This window comes from Phyllobates terribilis, unplaced genomic scaffold (genome assembly GCF_046119375.1).
Source record: "Phyllobates terribilis strain yellow unplaced genomic scaffold, ASM4611937v1 Scaffold_11__3_contigs__length_659146591, whole genome shotgun sequence".
In the NCBI taxonomy this organism is placed as follows: Eukaryota; Metazoa; Chordata; class Amphibia; order Anura; family Dendrobatidae; genus Phyllobates; species Phyllobates terribilis.
The window spans coordinates 113,438,696-113,460,821 of NW_027362771.1; the positions used below are offsets into that span (position 1 = coordinate 113,438,696).

The 22,126-nt window shown below is 43.0% G+C and overlaps 1 protein-coding gene across 1 annotated transcript in view; it reads right to left on the minus strand.

The window, feature by feature from the left end:
• The window catches only part of PAH (phenylalanine hydroxylase), a 146,935-nt gene that overhangs the window by 51,213 nt on the left and 73,596 nt on the right, over nucleotides 1–22,126 (minus strand). Inside the window, exon 4 of the mRNA XM_073651525.1 lies at nucleotides 15,055–15,143. Coding sequence (XP_073507626.1) covers nucleotides 15,055–15,143 — 89 coding nt within the window. The remainder of the gene's footprint in view (nucleotides 1–15,054; nucleotides 15,144–22,126) is intronic.

Consider the following 22,126-nt stretch of genomic DNA (forward strand, 5'->3'; position numbering starts at 1 on the left):
CTCATATGTTTTGGTGCTTATTTTGTATACATAACACCCGAGCACGCTGAAGATACTCGGAAAACATCCGAGCATGCTCGTAAATCTCAAGTAACGAGCATGCTCGCTCATCACTAGTTGTGATTACAATCAATTAATTGTATAAATTATATTTTTTTTTTAGCTAAGAAGGCAATATGTCACTATATTTGGAGGTAGCTGCTTAATATACTCACTTTCCTATTGCAGAAATTTCAAAATGAAGAAAAAAGGGAGCACATATACACTACCGTTCAAAAGTTTGGGGTCATTTAGAAATTTCATTATTTTTGAAAGAAAAGCCCATTTTTTTCAATGAAGCTAACATTAAAGGAATCAGAAATACACTCTATACATTGTTAATGTGGTAAACGACTATTCTAGCTGCAAACATCTTGTTTTTATTGCAATATCTACATAGGTGTATAGAGGCCCATTTCCAACAACCACCACTCCAGTGTTTTAATGGTACATTGTGTTTGCTAACTGTGTAAGAAGGCTAATGGATGTTTAGAAAACCCTAGAAAACCCTTGCACAAGTATGTTAGCCCAGCTGAAAACGGTTTGGCTGATTTGAGAAGCTATAAAATTGACCTTCCTTTGAGCTAGTTGAAAATCTGGAGCATTACATTTGTTTGTTCTATGAAACTCTCAAAATGGCCAGAAAAAGAGAACTTTCATGTGAAACTCGACAGTCTATTCTTTTTCTTAGAAATGAAGGCTATTCCATGCGAGAACTTGCCAAGAAACTGAAGATTTCCTACAATGGTGTGTACTACTCCCTTCAGAGGAGAGCACAAACAGGCCCTAACCAGAGTAGAAAGAGAAGTGGGAGGCACCCCTGCACAACTGAGCAACAAGACAAGTACATTAGTGTCTCTAGTTTGAGAAATTGATGCCTCACAGCTCCTCAAATAGTACATGCAAAACACCAGTGTCAATGTCTACAGTGTAGAGGCGACTCCGGGATGCTGGCCTTCAGGGCAAAGTGGCAAAGAAAAAGCCATATCTGGCTAATAAAAGGAAAAGATTAATATGGGCAAAAGAACACAGACATTGGACAGAGGAAGATTGGAAAAAAGTTTTATGGACAGACAAATCAAAGTTTGAGGTGTTTGGATCACACAGAAGAACATTTGTGAGACGCAGAACAATGGGAAAAGATGCTGGAAGAGTGCCTGACGCCATCTGTCAAGCATGGTGGTGGTAATGTGATGGTCTTGGGTTGCTTTGGTGCTGGTAAAGTGGGAGATTTGTACAAGGTAAATGGGATTTTGAATAAGGAAGGCTATCACTCTATTTTGGAACGCCATGCCATACCCTGTGGACAGCGCTTGATTGGAGCCAATTTCATCCTACAACAGGAAAATGACCAAAAGCACACCTCCAAATTATGCACAAACTATTTAGGGAAGAAGCAGCCAGCTGGTATTCTATCTGTAATGGAGTCGCCAGCGCAGTCACGAGATCTCAACCCCATTGAGCTGTTGTGGGAGCAGCTTGACCGTATGGTACGCAAAAAGTGCCCATCAAGCCAATCCAACTTGTGGGAGGGACTTCAGGAAGCATGGGGGAAATGTCTCAAGATGACGTCAGCAAATTAACAGCTAGAATGCCAAAGGTCTGCAATGCTGGAATGCTGCAGACGGAGCATTCTTTGATGAAAGTACTGTTTGTCAATCATTAAGTCCATGCCTCAGAGACTGCAAGCTGTTATTAAAGCCAGAGGTGGTGCAACAAAATACTAGTGATGTATTGGAGTGTTCTTTTGTGTGTTTGTTTTTCATGATTCCATAATTTTTTCCTCAGAATTGAGTGATTCCATAATTTTTTCCCTCTGCTTGGTCTGAAAAAAATTACCCTTACTGAGCACCACATTTTTTATCTTGATTTGTTTTAGTGTTTCTTAAAGCCACAAAGTTGCCATTTGAAATGACTTTAGTTTTGTGCTTTGTCTGTGATCTGTTTTTTTTCATAACTTTAAACAACTGAATGAACATCCTCCGAGCCTGGTGATTCCATAATTTTTGCCAGGGGTTGTAAATTCATTTTCTCCCTCTAGCAGCACTTCCAGGAAGCCTGCCAAACATGGTTTAATCACTATTTACATGCAGATTACAATTATATCTGCAGCTTAATAACATTTTTTGGAGGTGACAGATTCCTTTTAAATATTATTTACATCTAGAGTTTTTTGGACATACAGTAGTGTTCAAAATAATAGCAGTGTGTTCAAAAACATGAGTTAAGCACAAAATCTTTATACTAGTTTTTATTTCCATGCATTGGGAACATTGCACACTGTTTTCTATTTCAAAATATGAAAAGAAACAAATAATTGTAACTACTTTACAGAAAATAACAAAAAATTAACGTTGGGCTGTGTTAAAAAATAGCAGTGTCTGCATTGCCTTTACAATCTCACAATATGTACTCTTTTTTGAGGATTTAGCATTCCTGTGAATCACTAACCTAATATTTAGTTGTATACCCACAGTTTTTTAGAACTGCTTCACATTTATGTTGCATAGAGTCAACAAACTTCTGGCACCTGTCACTGTTATTCCAACCCAGGATTCTTTGACTACATCCCACAATTTTTTGGCATTTGTTGGCTTTGCCTCAGAAATTGTATTTTTGATGTCACCCCACAAGCATTCTATCGGATTAAGGTTCGGGGATTGGGCTGGCCACTCCATAACCTCAATTTTGTTGGACTGGAACCAAGATTTTGCTTGTTTACTCGTGTGTTTAGGGTCATTGTCTTGTTGAAACATCCATTTCAAGGGCATATCCTCTTCAGCGTAATGCAACATGACCTCTTCAAGTATTTTAATATATGCAAACTGGTCCATGATCCCTGGTATGCAGTAAATAGGTTCGGCACCATATTAAGAGAAACATGCCCATATCATGATGCTTGCATCATCATGCTTCACTGTCTTCAGAGTGTACTGTGGCTTGAATGCAGAGTTTGGGGGTCTTCTGACAAACTGTCTGCGGCCCGTGGACCCAAAAAGAGCAATTTTACTTTCATCAGTCCACAAAAAGCTTCTCCATTTCTCTTTAGGCCAGTTGATGTGTTCTTCAGCAAATTGTATCTGCTTCAGTACATGTCTTTTTTTTTTTTAACAGTGGGACTTTGCGGGAACTTCTTGCTAAGAGATTAGTAGAGATGAGCGTTGTTCTACTCGAACTGTTCGCCAATCTCAAATTCGAGCTGTTTTGGGCGGTGTTCGAGCCTTTCGGCGAACACGAACGATTTGAGAAAAATTCGGCTGTTCGAGGTTATGTTCGATAACGTGCACCAAAATCATAACTGGATTTTTTCTCAGTAATGATGAAAATTAATGTTAATACGCAGTTTGAGTGTACAGCGGGGTGGGGGGAGGGGCAGGGGATGGATCTCTGCAGGAACAATGAAGATCTCCATTTTTTTTTCTCTTTCCCGCATTTACAGTGGGGAGGTGCAATCTGTCAGCCTATCAGCAGCGCACACACGGAGCGAAGTGCTTTTTTTCACACAAGCAAGGGCATGTGTCATTGGCAGTGTATGTCACATGTCCTTGCCCTATAAGACCAAGCCATTTTCCCCGTCGCCACCATTTTCTCACTGCTGCAGCTGCGTGTTAGACGGCACCGCTGTTGCTGTGTGCGCTATACCTTGTTAATTTCAAGCCAATTTTCGCACAAATCTACAGATAGCTTGGGAGTAGGGAATAGTTGTGATTGCAGTCCCTTTAAGGACTAGGTTACAACATTTCCTACGACTTTTATCAGGCAGGTCTGTGCTCTTAAATAGATAGATTGTGGGAGTAAAGACTAATTGTAATTGCAGTCCTTTTCAGGACTAGGTTACATCAGTTCCTATCAGTTTTTTCCAGGCAGGTCTGTGCCAGTGCTGTGCAAGTTTTTTTCACAGCATTTGGCTGAATCTAGCAAAGCTAATCCTTTTTGGCCTATTGCAGAGTGTGTTAGTCAGTGGAGTAGCCTATCTGTGTTGCAAGATATACCACCTGTGTATAGAATACCAATTTTTTTACTGCACCTAGTGAAGTAAAATCTTTTGGGCATAGCATCATTCTATTAGTCCATCTATACTGACCTCCATCAGGTTGCAAATTGAATATAATTTTTTTCTGCATCTAGCTCTGAAAAAATATTTGGGCTTCTAGCAGTGTGTGGGACTTGTTCTATTAGTCCATCTATACTGACCTCCATCAGGTTGTAAACTGAATATATTTTTTCCTGCATCTAGCTCTGAAAAAATATTTGGCCTTCTAGCAGTGTGTGGGACTTTCTCTATTAGTCCATCTATACTGACCTCCATCAGGTTGCAAATTAAAAATAATTTTTATCTGCATCTAGATCTGAAAAAATATTTGGCCTTCTAGCAGTGTGTGGGACTTTCTCTATTAGGCCATCTATACTGACCTCCATCAGGTTGCAAATTAAAAATAATTTTTATCTGCATCTACCTCTGAAAAAATATTTGGGCTTCTAGCTGTGTGTGGGACTTGTTCTATTAGTCCATCTATACTGACCTCCATCAGGTTGCAAACTGAATATAATTTTTTTCTGCATCTAGCTCTGAAAAAATATTTGGCCTTCTAGCAGTGTGTGGGACTTTCTCTATTAGTCCATCTATACTGACCTCCATCAGGTTGCAAATTAAAAATAATTTTTATCTGCATCTACCTCTGAAAAAATATTTGGCCTTCTAGCAGTGTGTGGGACTTTCTCTATTAGTCCATCTATACTGACCTCCATCAGGTTGCAAATTAAAAATAATTTTTATCTGCATCTAGCTCTGAAAAAATATTTGGCCTTCTAGCAGTGTGTGGGACTTTCTCTATTAGTCCATCTATACTGACCTCCATCAGGTTGCAAATTAAAAATAATTTTTATCTGCATCTACCTCTGAAAAAATATTTGGGCTTCTAGCTGTGTGTGGGACTTGTTCTATTAGTCCATCTATACTGACCTCCATCAGGTTGCAAACTGAATATAATTTTTTTCTGCATCTAGCTCTGAAAAAATATTTGGCCTTCTAGCAGTGTGTGGGACTTTCTCTATTAGTCCATCTATACTGACCTCCATCAGGTTGCAAATTCAAAATAATTTTTATCTGCATCTAGCTCTGAAAAAATATTTGGCCTTCTAGCAGTGTGTGGGACTATCTCTATTAGTCCATCTATACTGACCTCCATCAGGTTGCAAATTAAAAATAATTTTTATCTGCATCTACCTCTGAAAAAATATTTGGGCTTCTAGCTGTGTGTGGGACTTGTTCTATTAGTCCATCTATACTGACCTCCATCAGGTTGCAAACTGAATATAATTTTTTTCTGCATCTAGCTCTGAAAAAATATTTGGGCTTCTAGCAGTGTGTGGGACTTGTTCTATTAGTCCTCCTATACTGACCTCCATCAGGTTGCAAATTCAAAATAATTTTTTGTCTGCATCTAGCTCTGAAAAATTATTTGGCCTTCTAGCAGTGTGTGGGACTTTCTCTATTAGTCCATCTATACTGACCTCCATCAGGTTGCAAACTGAATATATATTTTTTCTGCATCTACCTCTGAAAAAATATTTGGGCTTCTAGCTGTGTGTGGGACTTGTTTTATTAGTCCATCTATACTGACCTCCATCAGGTTGCAAATCGAATATAATTTTTTTCTCCATCTAACCCAGCCAATAGTTTTGGCCTAATACCACAGTTTGGCCACTCAGCTCTGCTTGGTTCCCATCCACTGTTTTTTTGTGCAAACAACTCCAGAGTTGTGAATTAGTTAACCACCAAAATGAGTGGAAAAAGGCCTGCTGCTGGTGGAAAGGGGAATAGGCGTGTTGGGAAGGGGAAAAAAGGTTGTGTCCGTGGGGTAGGTGTTAAAGCAACAGTAACATCTGCAGAAGAAAGACCATCTTCCAGCCAAACTAAAATGTCTACTTCTTTTAGCGGACAATGTGATAAGATCCCTTTCTTACGGCCACGCCAATCGCTACAAATTCCAGATGAGGCACAAAAACAGCAGGTGCTTCAACGGATATCAAGTGCTCCTTTAAGTGGGCTCTCCTCCACATCAACTTCAACATCACAAATACTCCAGTCCTCAAAGGTGTCACCCCAATCGCACTTGCTTCCTCACAGCTCCCAAATCTCCAGCTGCCCGTCTGAGTATGAGGTAGAACAGATGGTTGAGTTCTGCAGAGCTGTTTACTCATACTATAGCCTGGGAATCAGAGGTCGACACCAGCGCTTCTGTGAATCCAGACGAGGAAATGATCTGCACTGATGCCCAGAATCTTTATGAGTCGGATCCAGGACCAGACACAGAAGGTTCTGACCATAATGTAGACCCTCATTCCCAAACTGTAACTCCTGTTGGTGGAGACAATGAGGAAGATGATGATGAGACTCAAATACCTGATTGGAGCGACAACTTTAGTTTTTTGTCAGGGCAGGAACAGGTTGGCTCTGAGGACGACGGGTGTGATAACGCACAGGGTGATGATGATGAGGTTGGAGATCCCACTTACTGTCAACCCACAGTCAGCCAAGAGATGAGGTCAGCAGAGGAGGTGGAGGAAGATGCTAGTGACGACGAGGTCAGGTTGCGCCTTCCTGGACAGAGACGTAGTACTGGAAGCACGTCAACAACTGCATCCTCAAACACAACTCTGCCTCTCACCACAAGTCGTGGTGGCTCTTCTGGTCGCATGGGTGCTAAGCCTTGCATAGCCTGGGCATTTTTTCAGATCGATAAAGATGACCCAACTCGTGTTCTCTGTAACATTTGTCAGCAAAAGCTAAGTAGAGGCCAAAAAATACATAGTTTGAGTACTTCATGCATGAACCGGCACATGGACATGAAGCATAAGTTGCAGTGGGAAGCTCAGTGTGCTACAATGCGGCCTAGCCGGCCGGGCCAACCACCGTCTGCCATATCTTGTGCATCCGCGGCCTCTTCATCCTCTGTGACTGGGGGGACAGCAGTCACACCTGTTTTGGGGCGCAGAACTGCCACCTCTTTACCCGCAACAGCCAGCGTGATTGGCAGGTCATCATTTTATTTGGAGGTGGTAACACCAGCTGGTGTTGAGCGCTGTCCGACATCGATAGCACCACCTTTGGATCAAGGCAACCTAACATGTCCGCCTGCATCTTCCTCACAGACCGGCAGTTTGCCGGGGACACCCTTATCAACCCCGTCTAAGCACAATAGCCAGCCCTCGGTCCCTCAGATGTGGACAAGTAAAAGACCATTTCCTCCTAGCCATGAGAAAGCTAAGAGGTTGAATTTCACCATCTGCAAGCTCTTGGCTACAGAAATGCTGCCTTTCCGCCTGGTGGACACAGAGGATTTTCGAGACCTTATGTCCGTCGCAGTGCCCCAGTACCAGATGCCCAGTCGGCACTACTTCTCAAAGAAAGGTGTGCCTGCGCTCCACCAGCATGTCGCACACAACATCACCGCTTCTTTGAGAAACTCTGTGTGTGACAGGGTGCATTTCACCACAGAAACTTGGACGAGTAGGCATGGACAGGGGTGTTACATGTCGCTGACTGGGCACTGGGTAACTATGGTGACAGCAGGACAAGGGGCTGCTGTCCAAGTCTTGCCGTCCACACGAGTTGTGCGTCAATCCTCTTTATGTCAAAGTTCCTCCACTGCTTCTGCCTCCTCAACCTCCTCTCGGTCTTCCACCTGCACCCAAAGCCTGTCTGGTCATGCAACAAGCTTTCTAACTGCGCAGAAGGGATCCTGCACACCTCCTTACTATGCTGGCAGTAGGGCTCAACGTCATCAGGCGGTTTTTACTTTGAAATGTCTGGGAAATGTGAGTCACACAGCTGAGGAGTTGTGGTCAGCTCTTGAGAACCAATTTCATGAATGGTTGTCTCCACTGGACCTGAAACCAGGGAAGGCCGTGTGCGACAATGCTGCAAACCTGGGTGCGGCCCTTCGCCGGGGCAATGTCACACACGTGCCTTGTATGGCTCACGTGTTGAACTTGGTTGTCCAGCAATTTTTAGCCCACTATCCCAGACTAGATGGCCTTCTGCAGAGGGCACGGTCGCTGTGTGCTCACTTCCGCCGTTCGCATCCCGGAGCTCAGCGACTTACATCTCTACAGAAGCCGTTGGGCCTGCCACTTCACCGGCTAAAATGCGATGTGCCTACCCGGTGGAATTCAACTCTGCACATGTTGCAGCGACTGTGGCAGCACCGACAAGCCCTGGTGCAATACGTTCTGACGTATAGCCTGGGCCAACGAGATCCAGAGGTGGGGCAAATCACGCTGGAGGAGTGGTCTCAGATCAGGGACCTATGCACCCTTCTGCACAGTTTTGAAATGGCGACGAAGATGTTTAGTGCTGACGATGCCATTATCAGCATGACTATTCTGGTGATTTACATGCTGGAGCACATGTTAAACAGAATTCGGAGTCAGGTGGTGGCACAAGAGGAGGTGGAGGAAGTAGAGGAGGAGGAGTTGTATGCGGAAGGGCTAACATCTGCAAGGTCCAGACGGTCGGCAGCACCAAGGCGGCAGGCATGTGAGGGTGGGGGAGATGGTTTTACCAGGGCGCATGGTAGCAGCCAAACTAGTGAGGAAGGTGCAGGAGCCCAGGAAGAAGTGGAGGACGAACTGATGGAAGACTCATCAGATGAGGGAGACCTTGATCACATTTCTGTTGTGCGAGGTTGGGGGGAGAGGACAGAGGAAGGAAGCATGATTGTTACCTCGCCACCAACACAACAGGGACTTGGTGCTCCTGGATGCGCAACACACATGAGTGCCTTCTTGCTGCACTACCTGCAACATGACCCTCGAATTGTGAGAATTAGAAATAATCCTGACTACTGGGTTGCCACACTGTTAGATCCCCGGTACAAAAGTAAATTTGCCGAAATTATTCCTGCCATAGAAAGGGATGCACGCATGCAGGAGTATCAGCAGAGACTGTTGCAGAATCTTACATGTGCTTTTCCACAAAACACCAGTGGTGCACGTAGTGAATCTCACAGTTCCAACTTGCCAACCGTGGGACCGTCAAGTGTTCAGCACTCAAACCGTAACAGAACCACAGTATCTGCTGGTAACATCAATTTTGCGGAATCATTTCACCACTTTTTTAGCCCATCCTTTGCAAGGCCACAGGAGACAAGAAGTCTGACACATAGTCAACGCCTAGAGACGATGGTACAGGAGTATCTCCAAGTAAACATTGAAGCCATGACTGTGTCACTGGACCCTTGCTCTTTTTGGGCTTCCAATCTGGATAAATGGCCGGAGCTCGCCACTTACGCCTTGGAGATCTTGTCATGCCCCGCAGCCAGCGTTCTGTCTGAACGTGTGTTCAGCGCTGCTGGTGGTGTGCTGACAGATAAGCGCACGCGGCTCTCCACTGATAATGTAGACAGACTCACGTTCATAAAGATGAATAAATCATGGATCCGAAACTACTTTTCTACCCCTGTGTCATCCTGGGGAGAGTAAAAGCTTGATGATTGGCTAAAATCACCCTACCAACCGTTTTAAGCTTTCAAATTACTAATCATGTTTATCTGTATCTTGGCTGGAAAATAATTTGGGCTTTGTAGCAGTGTGCAGCACTGATTCTATTAGGCCATCTATAATAAGCTCCACCAGATTTAAAATTACTAATCATGTTTATCTGTATCTTGGCTGGAAAATAATTTGGGCTTTGTAGCAGTGTGCAGCACTGATCCTATTAGGCCATCTATACTAAGCTCCACCAGATTTAAAATTAATAATAATTTTTAGCTGCATCTAGCCCGGAAAATAATTTTGGGGCTCCGAGATGCGCAAGACACATAAGTGCCTTCTTGCTGCACTACCTGCAACATGACCCTCATATTGTCAGAATTCGAAGTAATCATGACTACTGGGTTGCCACACTCTTAGATCCCCCAAACTTTTCGATCAACCTTTTCATTTTAATAGAGACCAAAAAAATGGTCATTTTTGAAATTATAAGCATTAGCAGGTTATTAGAAACTGAAATCAAACAGTTTTCAACTGAAAACTTTATTCTTGGTGATGTTACATTTTCACATAGGACCCCTTGTTCGAAAGGAGCTTCTGAACTCTCTCGTCCATTGAATTTTTCAGGTTTTGGATGGTTTCTGCTTCAATTGTTTTGCATGAGGACAGAATACCCTCCCAGAGGTGTTGCTTAGATGTGAACTGCCTCCCGCCATCATAGACACTCCTTTTGATGATGCTCCAGAGGTTCTGAATGGGGTAGAGGTCAGGGGAGCATGGGGGTCACACCATAAGTTTGTCCCCTTTTATGCCCATATCAGCCAGAGATGCAGATGTTTTATGTGCAGCATGAGATGGTGCATTATCATGCAAAAAAATGATCTTGCTGTGAAATACACGGTTCTTCTTCTTGAACCATGGCAGGAAGTGCTGTTTGAGAAAATCCACATACATTATGGAGTTCATCTTTAGCGCCTTCAGGGATCCTAAAGGGGCCGACAATCTCTCTCCCCATGATTCCAGCCCAAAACATTACTCCACCTCCTCCTTGTTGGCGCTGTAGCCGTGTTTGCGTGGGGTGTCCATCAACCAGCCATCCTCCACTCCATCCATCTGGACCATCGAGCGCTGCACGGCACTCATCCGTGAACAAAACAGTTTTGAAATCAGTCTTCATGTAATGTTTAGCCCACTGGAGCCGTTTCTGCTTGTGTGAAGTGGATAGAGGAGGTTGACAGGATGGCGTATGCACAGCTGCAAACCTCTGAAGGACCCTGCATCTTGTTGTTCGGGGGACGTTGGAGGCACCAGCAGCTTCAAAAACTTGTCTGCTGCTATGACAAGGCTTTTTTGCCGCTGCTCTTTTAACCTGACGTAATTGCCTGTAGGAAAGAGTCCTCAATTTGCCCTTATCAGCACGCACACGTGTGTACTGTGAATCAGCTACATACTTCTTGATTGCCAAGACACTTCATCCTGATCATCGCACAATGTTGATTGTAGTCATGCCTTGACCTAAACACTCCACAATTTGTTGCTTCTCAGCAGCCGACACATCCTTTTTCTTTCCCATTTTGGCAGAAAATGTAGGCTGCTTAATAATGTGAGACAGCCTTCTTAAGTAGTCTTGCCTTTCATTGGACACACCTGCCAAACTAATTAGCACAGGTGTCTGCAATTGCTTACAGTGATATAAAGAGCCCTGACACACATCACCATCAATGAGTTTAACTGACAAACAAACAAATTCTTCCCTATCACTCCTAAACACTTTTTGCATAATAATTTGGAACACAGTGTACATGTGCTTTTCCACAAAACACCAGTGGTTCACGTAGTGAATCTTACAGTTCTAACTTGCCAACCGTGGTCTGTATGGAGTTGTTCAATAAAGGGCCCAAAATTAAGATAACATAGATGGGAGAGGTCTCTATGAATAGGAATTCCTAAGTGTTTGATACCCTGTGAGGGCCAGGCAAAGGGAAAGTTGGACTGGATGGAATCCTATATGGATTTGGGGAGGGAGACATCGAGGGCCTCAGACTTCGCTGCATTGATTTTAAAATTTGACCATGTAACAAAGTGATCTATTTCAGCCATAACAGCATGGATGGATATATGTGATTGAGTGATATATACTAGGACATCATCAGCAAATAGAGAGCACTTGTACTCGGTGCCTCCCACCTCAATCCACCTAATATTGGGGTTATGGCGAATTGATGAGAGCAGGTGCTCCGTCACTAGGATGTATAAGAGAGGGGACAGAGGACATCCCTGCCTTGTCCCATTGGTGATTGTGAAAGGTGATGAAAATGTTCTGATGCACCCCCTGGGCCTTGGGACACCCGGAGCCGGACCCTTTTTGGTGGATGCTGGTGGTTGTAGTCTTCGTGGCGGCGACCCGGTTCCGTGGCTCAGGGTGGTCAAACCAGTGGCGGAACTATTTATGTGGTTTTGATGTTTAAATGTTCGACTACGCCACCCGTGGATTGCAGTCAGAGTGAACCGCCGCTGCAGGGCAGACCGCTGAGGCTGGTGTTGTGGGTGCAGCAGAGCGTAGCATAACTCCCCACGGGAGGAGTATAGCCTCAGGGCAGTGTATGCGGAGGATGGGGGTGATGGTGCAGGGCAGCAGCAGTAACGACACGGAGTCAGTGATGCAGTCCAGGGCCTTTACTCACAGTTCTTATTATCCAGACCACGTCTGCAGGTAACGGCTGCCCACGTCGTACTGTGCTCACCAGGTGAGGGGCTCAGACAACTCCCAGATAACTTTTGAGCGCTTCACAGGACCCCTTTTGTGTGTCCTTTGTCTGGCCTTTCTTACCAACCCTTCTGTCCGGCTGCCTCGGGCCTCCTCTTGGTAAACTTGGCGCCAGTTTCCCTGACCCTATATGGTGCCTTCCTAGCGGGTGTAGCGAGGGGCTGCGCCACATGAAATGTCAGAGCCTCCGGTTTCTAGCTGAGGGTCGTTTCCTGCCTCCACTAGTTTCGGGGACCGGTCTCCCCCTTTGGCCTGACCCCTCCACGCAGGTGGATTCGGGCGTGCGGTGGCGACTCGCCCGTCCGCACCCCTGGGATCCCTTCATTCCTCGTTCCTGGAGCCTTCTCCGCTCCTCTTCCTTCCTTCTCCCTCTTCCAGGCCTGGGCCTCTGTTACTAGGCCCGCCTCCGGAGCAGAGCTCATGCAGAGCCCCTGCTCCCTGCCACTTCTGCTCAGACTTCTCTGCACTGAACTAAGATGGTGCCCACCTTTTATACTCCCTTCTCAATGCACCCAGGAACTGCTTCCTCCCTGCTCCTGCACTACAGGGTTCCCCTTCCTCAGTGTTCCCTCCCCCCACTCCAGCCAGGGACAGGGACTGTCGTGCCCATCTCAGAGGCATATTGGTCGCCCTGCCCCACGGCAATGTGGTGTAATGCATGCAGGTGTCGGGTCCTGATCCACACTCCATCCTTACCTGAGAGTGAGATATCACACCTCTGGGTGAGGTGCAATACCTCTGTAGCAACCGAGCCCTCAGGGTGCTACAGTTCCATTTATCTTCAGCCTAGGTGACGTATTGTGATACAGGGCCGTGATTTTGGCTATAAAAGGGTCCCTTAGACCCCTACCCCAAGCTTTTTAAGAGAATCATATATGGCGTGCCAGGAGACTCTATGGAATGCTTTCTCAGCATCCAACGAGAGTATCTAATTACAAATTTTTAACTGCATCTAGCCCAGGAAATACTTTGTGCCTAGTAGCAGTGTCTGCTAGTCAGCGGATTATCCCGGCTGTTAAGCAAGCTACACCACCTGTAGTTCGGACACTTAATTTTTTCAAAGGAAATGCTTCGGGACCACGGGATACTCAGTGAAGAGCATCAGGAGGCACCCCAAGGCATAGGGGCTGGGACTGGCAGTAGGATGCCTTGCGGTGGACAGCCGAGCTCGATCCTTATAAAAGCTTTTTAACTGCAGCAGCTTTAGTGAACGCTACTGGAGCTGGAATTACGCGGCTGCTGGCATGAGACTTGCCCTCCAATAGATCCTTGTAAATGGATTTAAAGTGTATTCATTCAAATTAGAGAGACAATTTAAATTAAAAAGCTTAGAGCTGCCTCCACCACAGGGGGGCTCGCTCGACCCACCAGCGGACAGGCACCAGTATTGGGAGAGGGGGGCTGGCCGTCAGGGTTCACCGCGGCTCTGGCACAAACCCGGCGACACGGAGGTGGCACGGGCAGGAGCGGACTGAACGTGTCGGCTTCTCACTTTTTGGATTTTAGAAGGGCATGACATGCCTATATTTGTGTCTCCCCCTCCTTTTACTCCTCCACCTCTTTTCTTTTCGCATGACTATATGTACTTGTCACTTTTCCATGTGTTAGTTGTGTCTTCTGAGCAGTTTGTCAGCTTTTGGACACCTTTGAAGGTGTTTTCTATGTGTTTCTATGTGTTTTTGTTTGCCTGCCATTGGTTTTAACGGTGTTCGAAGGTGTTCGACGAACAGTTCGACGAACAGTTCGGCGAACACACGGGTGTTCGACGAACCGAACCGAACTCGAACACTACGGGGGTGGCTCAACACTAGAGATTAGCTTCACACAGGTGTCTTCTCACTGTCACAGTACTCTCAGGTAACTTGAATCTTTCTTTGATCATCCTGGAGCTGATCATTGGCTGAGCCTTTGTCATGCTGGCTATTATTCGATCCATTCAAATGGTGATCATCCGTTTTCTTCCACGTCTCTCTGGTTTTGCTTTCCATTTTAAAGCATTGGAGATCATTTTAGCTGAGCAGCCTATCATTGTCTGCACTTCTTTATAAGTTTTACCCTCTCCAATCAACTTTTTATCAGAGTACGCTGTTCTTCTAAACAATGTCTTGAACGACCCATATTTCTCAGGCTTTCAAGGAGAAATGCATGTACAACAAGTGCTGGCTTCATCCTAAAATAAGGGCCACCTGATTCATACCTGTTTCTTCACAGAATGATTGACATCACTAATTGAACTCCTCACTGCTATTATTTTGAACACACCCCCTTTCAATTAATTATTCAAATACACAGGCTCAAAAACATGCAGATCATGAATGCTGAGTCTGTTGGTTTTCTTAGAATCTACTGCACCAACTGGTAAATTGTTTGACATGTGGTAATGTAATTTATACCAAAAACAGTGATAAATCTGGTAAGTCATATTGGACTGCTATTATTTTAAACACTACTGTATGTTAGAGGTGGAATATGTACTCACATTATGTTATAAAGGGACAGTGAACCTACATTTTGTCTTATCTATATTTATAGTTTAAATGTATGTTGGCAGAGATGTTAAACAGTAACAGCACACACTGATACAAATAGTGTATGTTTAGTTTTTTTGCAATGCAAATAATAACCATTTTTCCAGCTGATCGAAGGCAAAAACATGTGATATTTATGTCCACAGCGAACACAGCCCCCACATTGAGACTGCAAAACAAAAAGCAATGAACATCATATAAATGAGAATATAAGAACATAGTTACAGGATGGTCGGCATCAAGCTCCGCTCCATAGCTCAGGATTTGATTTGCAAACTTGTCCAGGTCTTGAATGGTTCTTGGAAACCATGGGACTAAAATGAAAGATAAAGACAATCACAAAATGGCAACACTTAGAACATTGCAACATGTGAATATAGTTGTCGTTTATTTGTACTATTGTTGATTTAGGGAGTATTCCTGATAGAAATGATAATGCTATAATGCGCCACCTTTTATTACATTGTGTCACTTCACAACTCTATGTCATGATCATGGGATGCCAATGGTTGTCATAGGAACCAGAGGTCATATAATGAACTCCGGGTCTGCCTGGTTTAAAAAGGTCATACAAAGGGTCTAACGGGCATCCTATCATTCTAACAATGACAGGTCAAACGCATTGCAATACATGAGTATTGCAGTGCATTAGACTAGCAGACTATAAAATGATCCTATAGAGTGACCTTGAGGGGTGCAGTTTTTAAAATGGGGTCTTCTTTTGCAATTTTCTAACACACAAGTCGCTCAAAGTCACTTCAAAATTGAAATGGTCCCTAAAAGAATAGGTTTTGTAAATTTCAGCGAAAAAAGGAAAAATGGCTGCTAAACTTTTAACCCATCTAAGATCCTACCAAAAAAAAAAAATTTAAAACATGCTGATGTAAAGTAGACATATGGCAAATGTTATTTGTTAACTATGTTGTATTTGTGTTATATGGCTATCTGTTTTAAAGGCATAAAATGCAAAATTTAAAAATAGTTTTTTTTAATTTTTGACAAATTTTATAGATTTTCATTAACAAATTAAATTATATTGACCCAAATATACCACAAAGTACAATGTGTCATGAAAAAGCAATCTTGGAATCAATGTTATATGTAATAGCACTCCAAAGTTCTAGCCACATAAAGTGACACGTCAGATTTGAAAAATTTGGCCTGTTGAGGAAGGTGAAAACAGTCTTAGGCAGAAAGAGGTTAATGGAGTCTGGCATCGGCTTTTCTTCCAAAGAACAAAAGGGTTCAGCATTTGTGTTGAAATCGAAAGAACTTTATTGTCTCAGTTCCACCCCTCAGTGTGTCTTGTACATAGTGATTGACAGCTCAGTCATCCAGTCTGGTGCAGGAAGGTGCTGAGCTTTCTGTGTTTTGATTGACAGCTCAGTCATCCAATCTGAGCCTGGAAGGTGCTGAGCTTCTGTCAGGTGTTCCCTGTTCCTAACGATTACTCAGCTACTTAATTTGGCTGGCAGTCCCAAATAGCTGTCTGTCGTAGTTTTCGATCAGTATGGTTTGTTTCTCTGTACCTTGTGCTTTGCTTGTAGATCTATTGCTGCCACACCATGAACCTCGTTCTGACCATCAGTTTGTCTAGCCCTTTTTCTCTGATCTGCAATCTTCTTGGTATACTGAACTTGGACCATTACATGACTATGCATCTGTCTTTTCCCTATGTTCATGACATACCCTCCTGGTTCTTGACCTTGGACTCCTTCGCTACCCTGACTCATGGCTTGTGCATGAGAAGTGACTCAGTGTCACACTTATCTCCCTGGATTTAATCTGTTGAGGTTGATTCGGTAGGCTCCCATACTCACTACTTAGTAGTCAGACTTTTTGTACGTGGAACATAAAAGTATAGATGGTAGAATCTTTTGAAATTTGAATACACCAAACTTGACAAATTTTTACTAAAAGTCGATTTGCAATTAATTGATTTGCCACAAACAAAATACTGAAAAGTTTCCATTTGTCGTGAAAAGACGGCATCCAACCTGTTTCAAACTTCTTAACGCAAACCCAGCCTTAATAATGTCAAAGTGACCTCACCTTAGAAACGGATGGTAACCCGGTAGTAACCAACAGCCCTACAACACTTTAAATAACTTTGACAATCTTTTCATCCCCAATTATTCAACCTTTGTCAAAAAGGACATAATAAGAAGTGCTAGGTTGGTACATGTCAAAAAAAATCCAGCACCTGCAGCAGAGCACTGTATTAATGTGTCGTATATGGATATAACTTTTGACTAGTAAAACAGATGTGCAAAACAAACAGTTTGTTTGGGGAATTTTATTTAGCATTTTTAAAAAACAATCGTTATCCCTTCACAAAAAAGATTGCACAAGAATTGCAAAAACTTGTGATAAGCTGTCTCTGACAGAAACCAATGTCAGATTTAGTTTTTCTGTAAATAATATTGTGCTGTTTTGCTTCTGTTTTTTAGCACATTAGAATGAAGAAAAAAATGTTTAATTGTAATTCAAATGCACCAGGACAGATGCTCTACTCTCATCATGCTGACTTCTATGGGTCCTATACCTTTAGTGGTATTCCCACTTTCCAGACGCACTGTATCCAGTATGTAGTTTCAGCTTTGAGTCCTATATTCTTTTATGGCAATCTGTTTATCTGAAGAAGGTCTAAACTGAGACCAAAATGTCATATATGTTCACTGTGGACTGCAAATAAATCATCTTTCTAAATTAATTGAGTGCCAATTTTTCATAGAAATCAGTGGTAATGTGACATCCCATTTAAGTAGACCTACCGGGGATGCAGTAGCAAGTGAATAGGACCGCCACTATCCTGGAAGGTCAATATAGGTTTTTTCGTTTTTATTAAGACACCTTTGGCCCATTAAGAATAAGTAGCAAATTAGGGGACAGCATCTTTAATGAGTTTATTATACAAGCTAGATTTAATATCTATCACCGGATATATGGTGTGTGATAATAAAAGAAAACTGGCAAGCTAGCTTACAGAATATCCAACGCTGATGGCACCCTTTATATCACTCACTTGCAATCACATGTTTCTGATGCAGTACAGATGCTGTCGAGGACAAATTGTCATGAAGCAAAAAAGCTGAGCTGGCACCTGAAATCAAGTACAGGAAGGAGGAAATACCAAGGCACAGTGCAGCATAGGTAGCAATGAGAAAGGTAAAGCAGAGAATTGTGTCGGATCAATTACTGATTCATAATAAAGCATACAATACAAACATATATGCAATGATATCATGTGCAATAGTGTAGCATATGAAACACGTATATACCGTATTTTTCGGACCATGAGACACACTTTTTTTCCCCAATGGGAGGTGCGTCTTATGGTCCGAACCTTAGCTTACCGGATACTTTCGGTGGTGGTGTAGTGGGATCGTGGCACCCTCCCGTCCTCAGGTATGCGGCGGCAGCAGCAGAAGAGGAGGTGAGATGCTGTCGGCGGTGCAGCGGTGAGGCAGAGCGTCAGTGTGGCAGAGCCGTGATCTACAGGAAAATGGCCACCCGAGCCAGCGCATGCGCCATCTGGGAGCTTGGGCAGCCATTTTTCTGTAGATCACAGCCTCAAGAAGATGGTCGCAGCCACCGGACAGCAGCGCACGCTACTCTCAGCCTGACGCCGGCCCCAGGCCCCAGCCAGACCACAGGCTCCAGCCAGGCCCCAGCCAGACCTCATGCCCTAGCCAGACTCCAGGCCCTAGCCAGACCACAGGCCCAAGGCCCCAGCCAGACCACGGGCCCCAGACCCCAGCCAGACCATGGGCCCCAGCCAGACCACAGGCCCCAGCCAGACCACAGGCCCCAGCCAGACCACAGGCCCCAACCAGACCACAGGCCACAGGCCCCAGTCAGGCTGCTGTCCCCGGCCCCAGCCGCAGCATTCCTCCACTTCCGCCGGCTTCCTGATGGACTCTGCCTCCTGTGACCCTCGCTCCACCACCCCCAGGTAAGATACCTATTCAGACTATAAGACGGACCCCCATCTTATAAAAAATATTTTTTCCCTATTTTCCACCCCAAAATTTGGGGTGCATCTTATGGTCTGGTGCGTTTTATAGTCCAAAAAATGCGGTAACATATAAGCAAGGATTAGAAATTTTGCTAACAAATAGCAATTTACTAACAAATATTAAAAATCTATTGATCTGTTATCATGTGTATTATTTGCACTAATCCAGCGGTGCAATTTAATATATTTGCTAAATTTATCTTGAAGTATTAAATCTCTTCACAACTTTTAATTTAGTGTTGTTCTGTATAGAAATATGTATTGTATATCATGTAGAAAACAACTGGCACAGACCTACCTACGTTGTTGCATTTTATTCCATTTAGTTTTGGAACCATTACTATATACATAAACTCTAGATGTTATTTTAAAGCGGTACCACAAGGTGGCGGTGTGTGACTGTATATTCACGGAATATACTGACTGACAGATGCGAAGTACTGCAGTCAGTTATCTTTAGTCTGGAATGCAGGACATAAAATGTTTCATTAATGTATGTTTACTAAAATGTGCTAATATTTTTTTTTGTGTCTTTAGTTTGGGGGCATTGTTTGTGTGCCAGAATTTTTTTTCTGCAAAATTTTTCATTTTTCAAATAGACTTTCTTATAGGAAAAAGCACTTGTTTTTTACAAGCAAGAGGAAAAAGCTGAAAAAAAGCTGTTTGTGAAGTAAGCTTGAATCATACAGCTTTTTTATTGGCTGTAAATTGAAAACTGTGGCCCTGATTCATCATTGCCTTTGCGCCTGTTTTTTTGTCTTGTTTTGCGCTTTTTTTTTCTGCTTGCACCCAATTCATTATTCCAATTGCGCCTTTTTATAAGTCTATTTTATATGTGCTCGCCTGTTTTTTTTGTTTTTTTTATTCATTCTTCATTCAATTGCAATATTTTTAAAAATTCGCAAAATTTGGAGCAACTCTGCTCCATTTTCTCCCTTTCTTTTCCCTCTATAGAGTGTATTTTCGAGTATTCCAGAATTTCTGTGCAATTTTAGTTCAAGACGGTCAAAAAGCACATTTTTGACTTTGAACCAAATGAATGAATTGTGTGCGCCATTTTGAAGAATTTGGAGTCAATGGCAAGTAATAACACAAGGCAAAAAACAAAAGTGACTTAAAAATACACAAATGGTAAATCGGAGCCTATGTAGAAAGTATTACAATCATAATAAATTATTTGATTTGAGTTGGTTCCTTCTATTTTATTTCTTGGAATTTTTTTCAGGTTTCTATTAATTTTTATTGTGAAAACCGCATAAAAAGTGCTAATCAATTACACATTTTGTAGTAAATATACCCTATTGTTACTATTACTATTATATTACAATAGAGAAATATCAGCTGTAATGAATCATTGCTATGATTATTGTCAATACCTTTATTAAAGAACAATGTTAATTAGAAAAGCCAATAGTAGTGAAAGACGGGCCACAATGATAAGAAGACATGTGAAAGCATATTGATATTGGTGTCATAGCAGAGAGTGCACAGATGTGAGCACACAAAGTTACATTTTCCAGTTAAGTACATGCAGAAAGTAAATAGAAATTAGTTGTTTAAAAACCTCCTAATTTTCTCAATTTATTGAGGCTCTTAGGCTATGTGCCCACGATGCGGAAATGCTCCGGATTTTTTCCTGAGCGTTTCTGCATCTCCCTGGCAGAAAAAACGCCTGCGGATTGTACATGCGGATTGTACTTGCGGATTGTACATGCGGATTGTACATGCGGATTGTACATGCGTTCTTTTTCCTGCCAGGGACAAGCAGATGTCCCGCGTTTTTCACATGCATTTCCGCATGCGGGTTGTCAAGCGCTTTTCCAAGCGATTTTAGCATCACTTGGAAAAGTGCTAGACAACTTGGTCACACTATATAAATCCATGCAACCGGCATGGATTTATATAGTGTGACCAAGTTAATAGTTAAAAAGAATGGTAAAAAATAAACATTATACTCACCTTCTGATGGCCCCCGGTCTCCTTCTCCGGTGTGTCCGGTGTGTTGGGCGGCTGGCGGTAGTCTAAAAGGACCTTCCATGACGTCATTTAGTCATGTGACAGGTCACGCGACCGCCGATGTCACGTCATGGAAGGTCCTTTTAGACCATCGCGAGCCACTGGGAACCAGGATGCATCGCTGTGGAAACGCTTAAAAAGCGCATCGTGGGCACACAGCCTTAGGCCACGTTCACACATTGAGTATTTGGTCAGGTTTTTACCTCAGTATTTGTAAGAAAACACCAGGAATGGGTGATAAATACAGAAGTGATGACATGTTTCTATTATACTTTTCCCCTGATTGTTCCACTCCTGGTTTTGGCTTATTAAATACTGAGGTAAAAAGCTCACCAAATACTGAATGTGTGCACATGGCCTTAGTGTTTTTGGTGTACTAGTTCAGAGCACATTCACACATTTCTAGCTACTCTCTGTGCGTCATCTGTATAAGTAGAGGTTTCCTGATTATATACATAGGGAGCAAGGTTATACTGCGGTAGTGCAACCATACCACAAACAAGAAGATCCTTACCAAACATGATCTGTAAATTGTGGTGCCAAAATAACTTTTCTAAATGTTTCACTTTTACAAACCATGTGTATTGAAATATATATATATATTTTTTTTTCATTCACAGATAACACTTTGGTGTTAGCAGATTACTTGCATTAGCAAATGCAAGCAAAAAACATGACAAACATGTCCTCGCCTAAGGCCTAATTCAGACACTCCCTTATTTCACCAACCACATATACATTCAAAAGGGTTTTCGTTCCCACCATTAAATCTCCAGGATATGTGATAACTTGCTGATCACTAGGGGGTTTATCTAAAATGCCAGTCATATTGGAATGGTGGTCATGCATGTGCACCACTGCTCCATTCTTTGCTTGTAGAATTGTCCGAAAAAGCAGCTATCTCTAGTTCTAGTATTTTAGAATCCCACTCTTGGGTCCCATTGGTTGGACCTCAACCATTGATAAAGTTATCACCCAACCTTGGAATAACCCTTTACCACACACTAAAATCTTGGCTTTTACAACTTGACTCAACGAGTCCCACAAATGCCTTCATCTGACAAGACTAGAGCTATTTATTCCATTTCTAACCTCTTAGGCCACGTTCATACGTTCAGTATTTGGTCAGTTTTTTACCTCAGTATGTGTAAGCCAAAACCAGGAGAGGTATAGTCCAAAGAAAAGTAGAACAGAAACCTGTCACCACTTCTGTATTTATCACCCACTCCTGGTTTTGGCTTACACATACTAAGGTAAAAACCT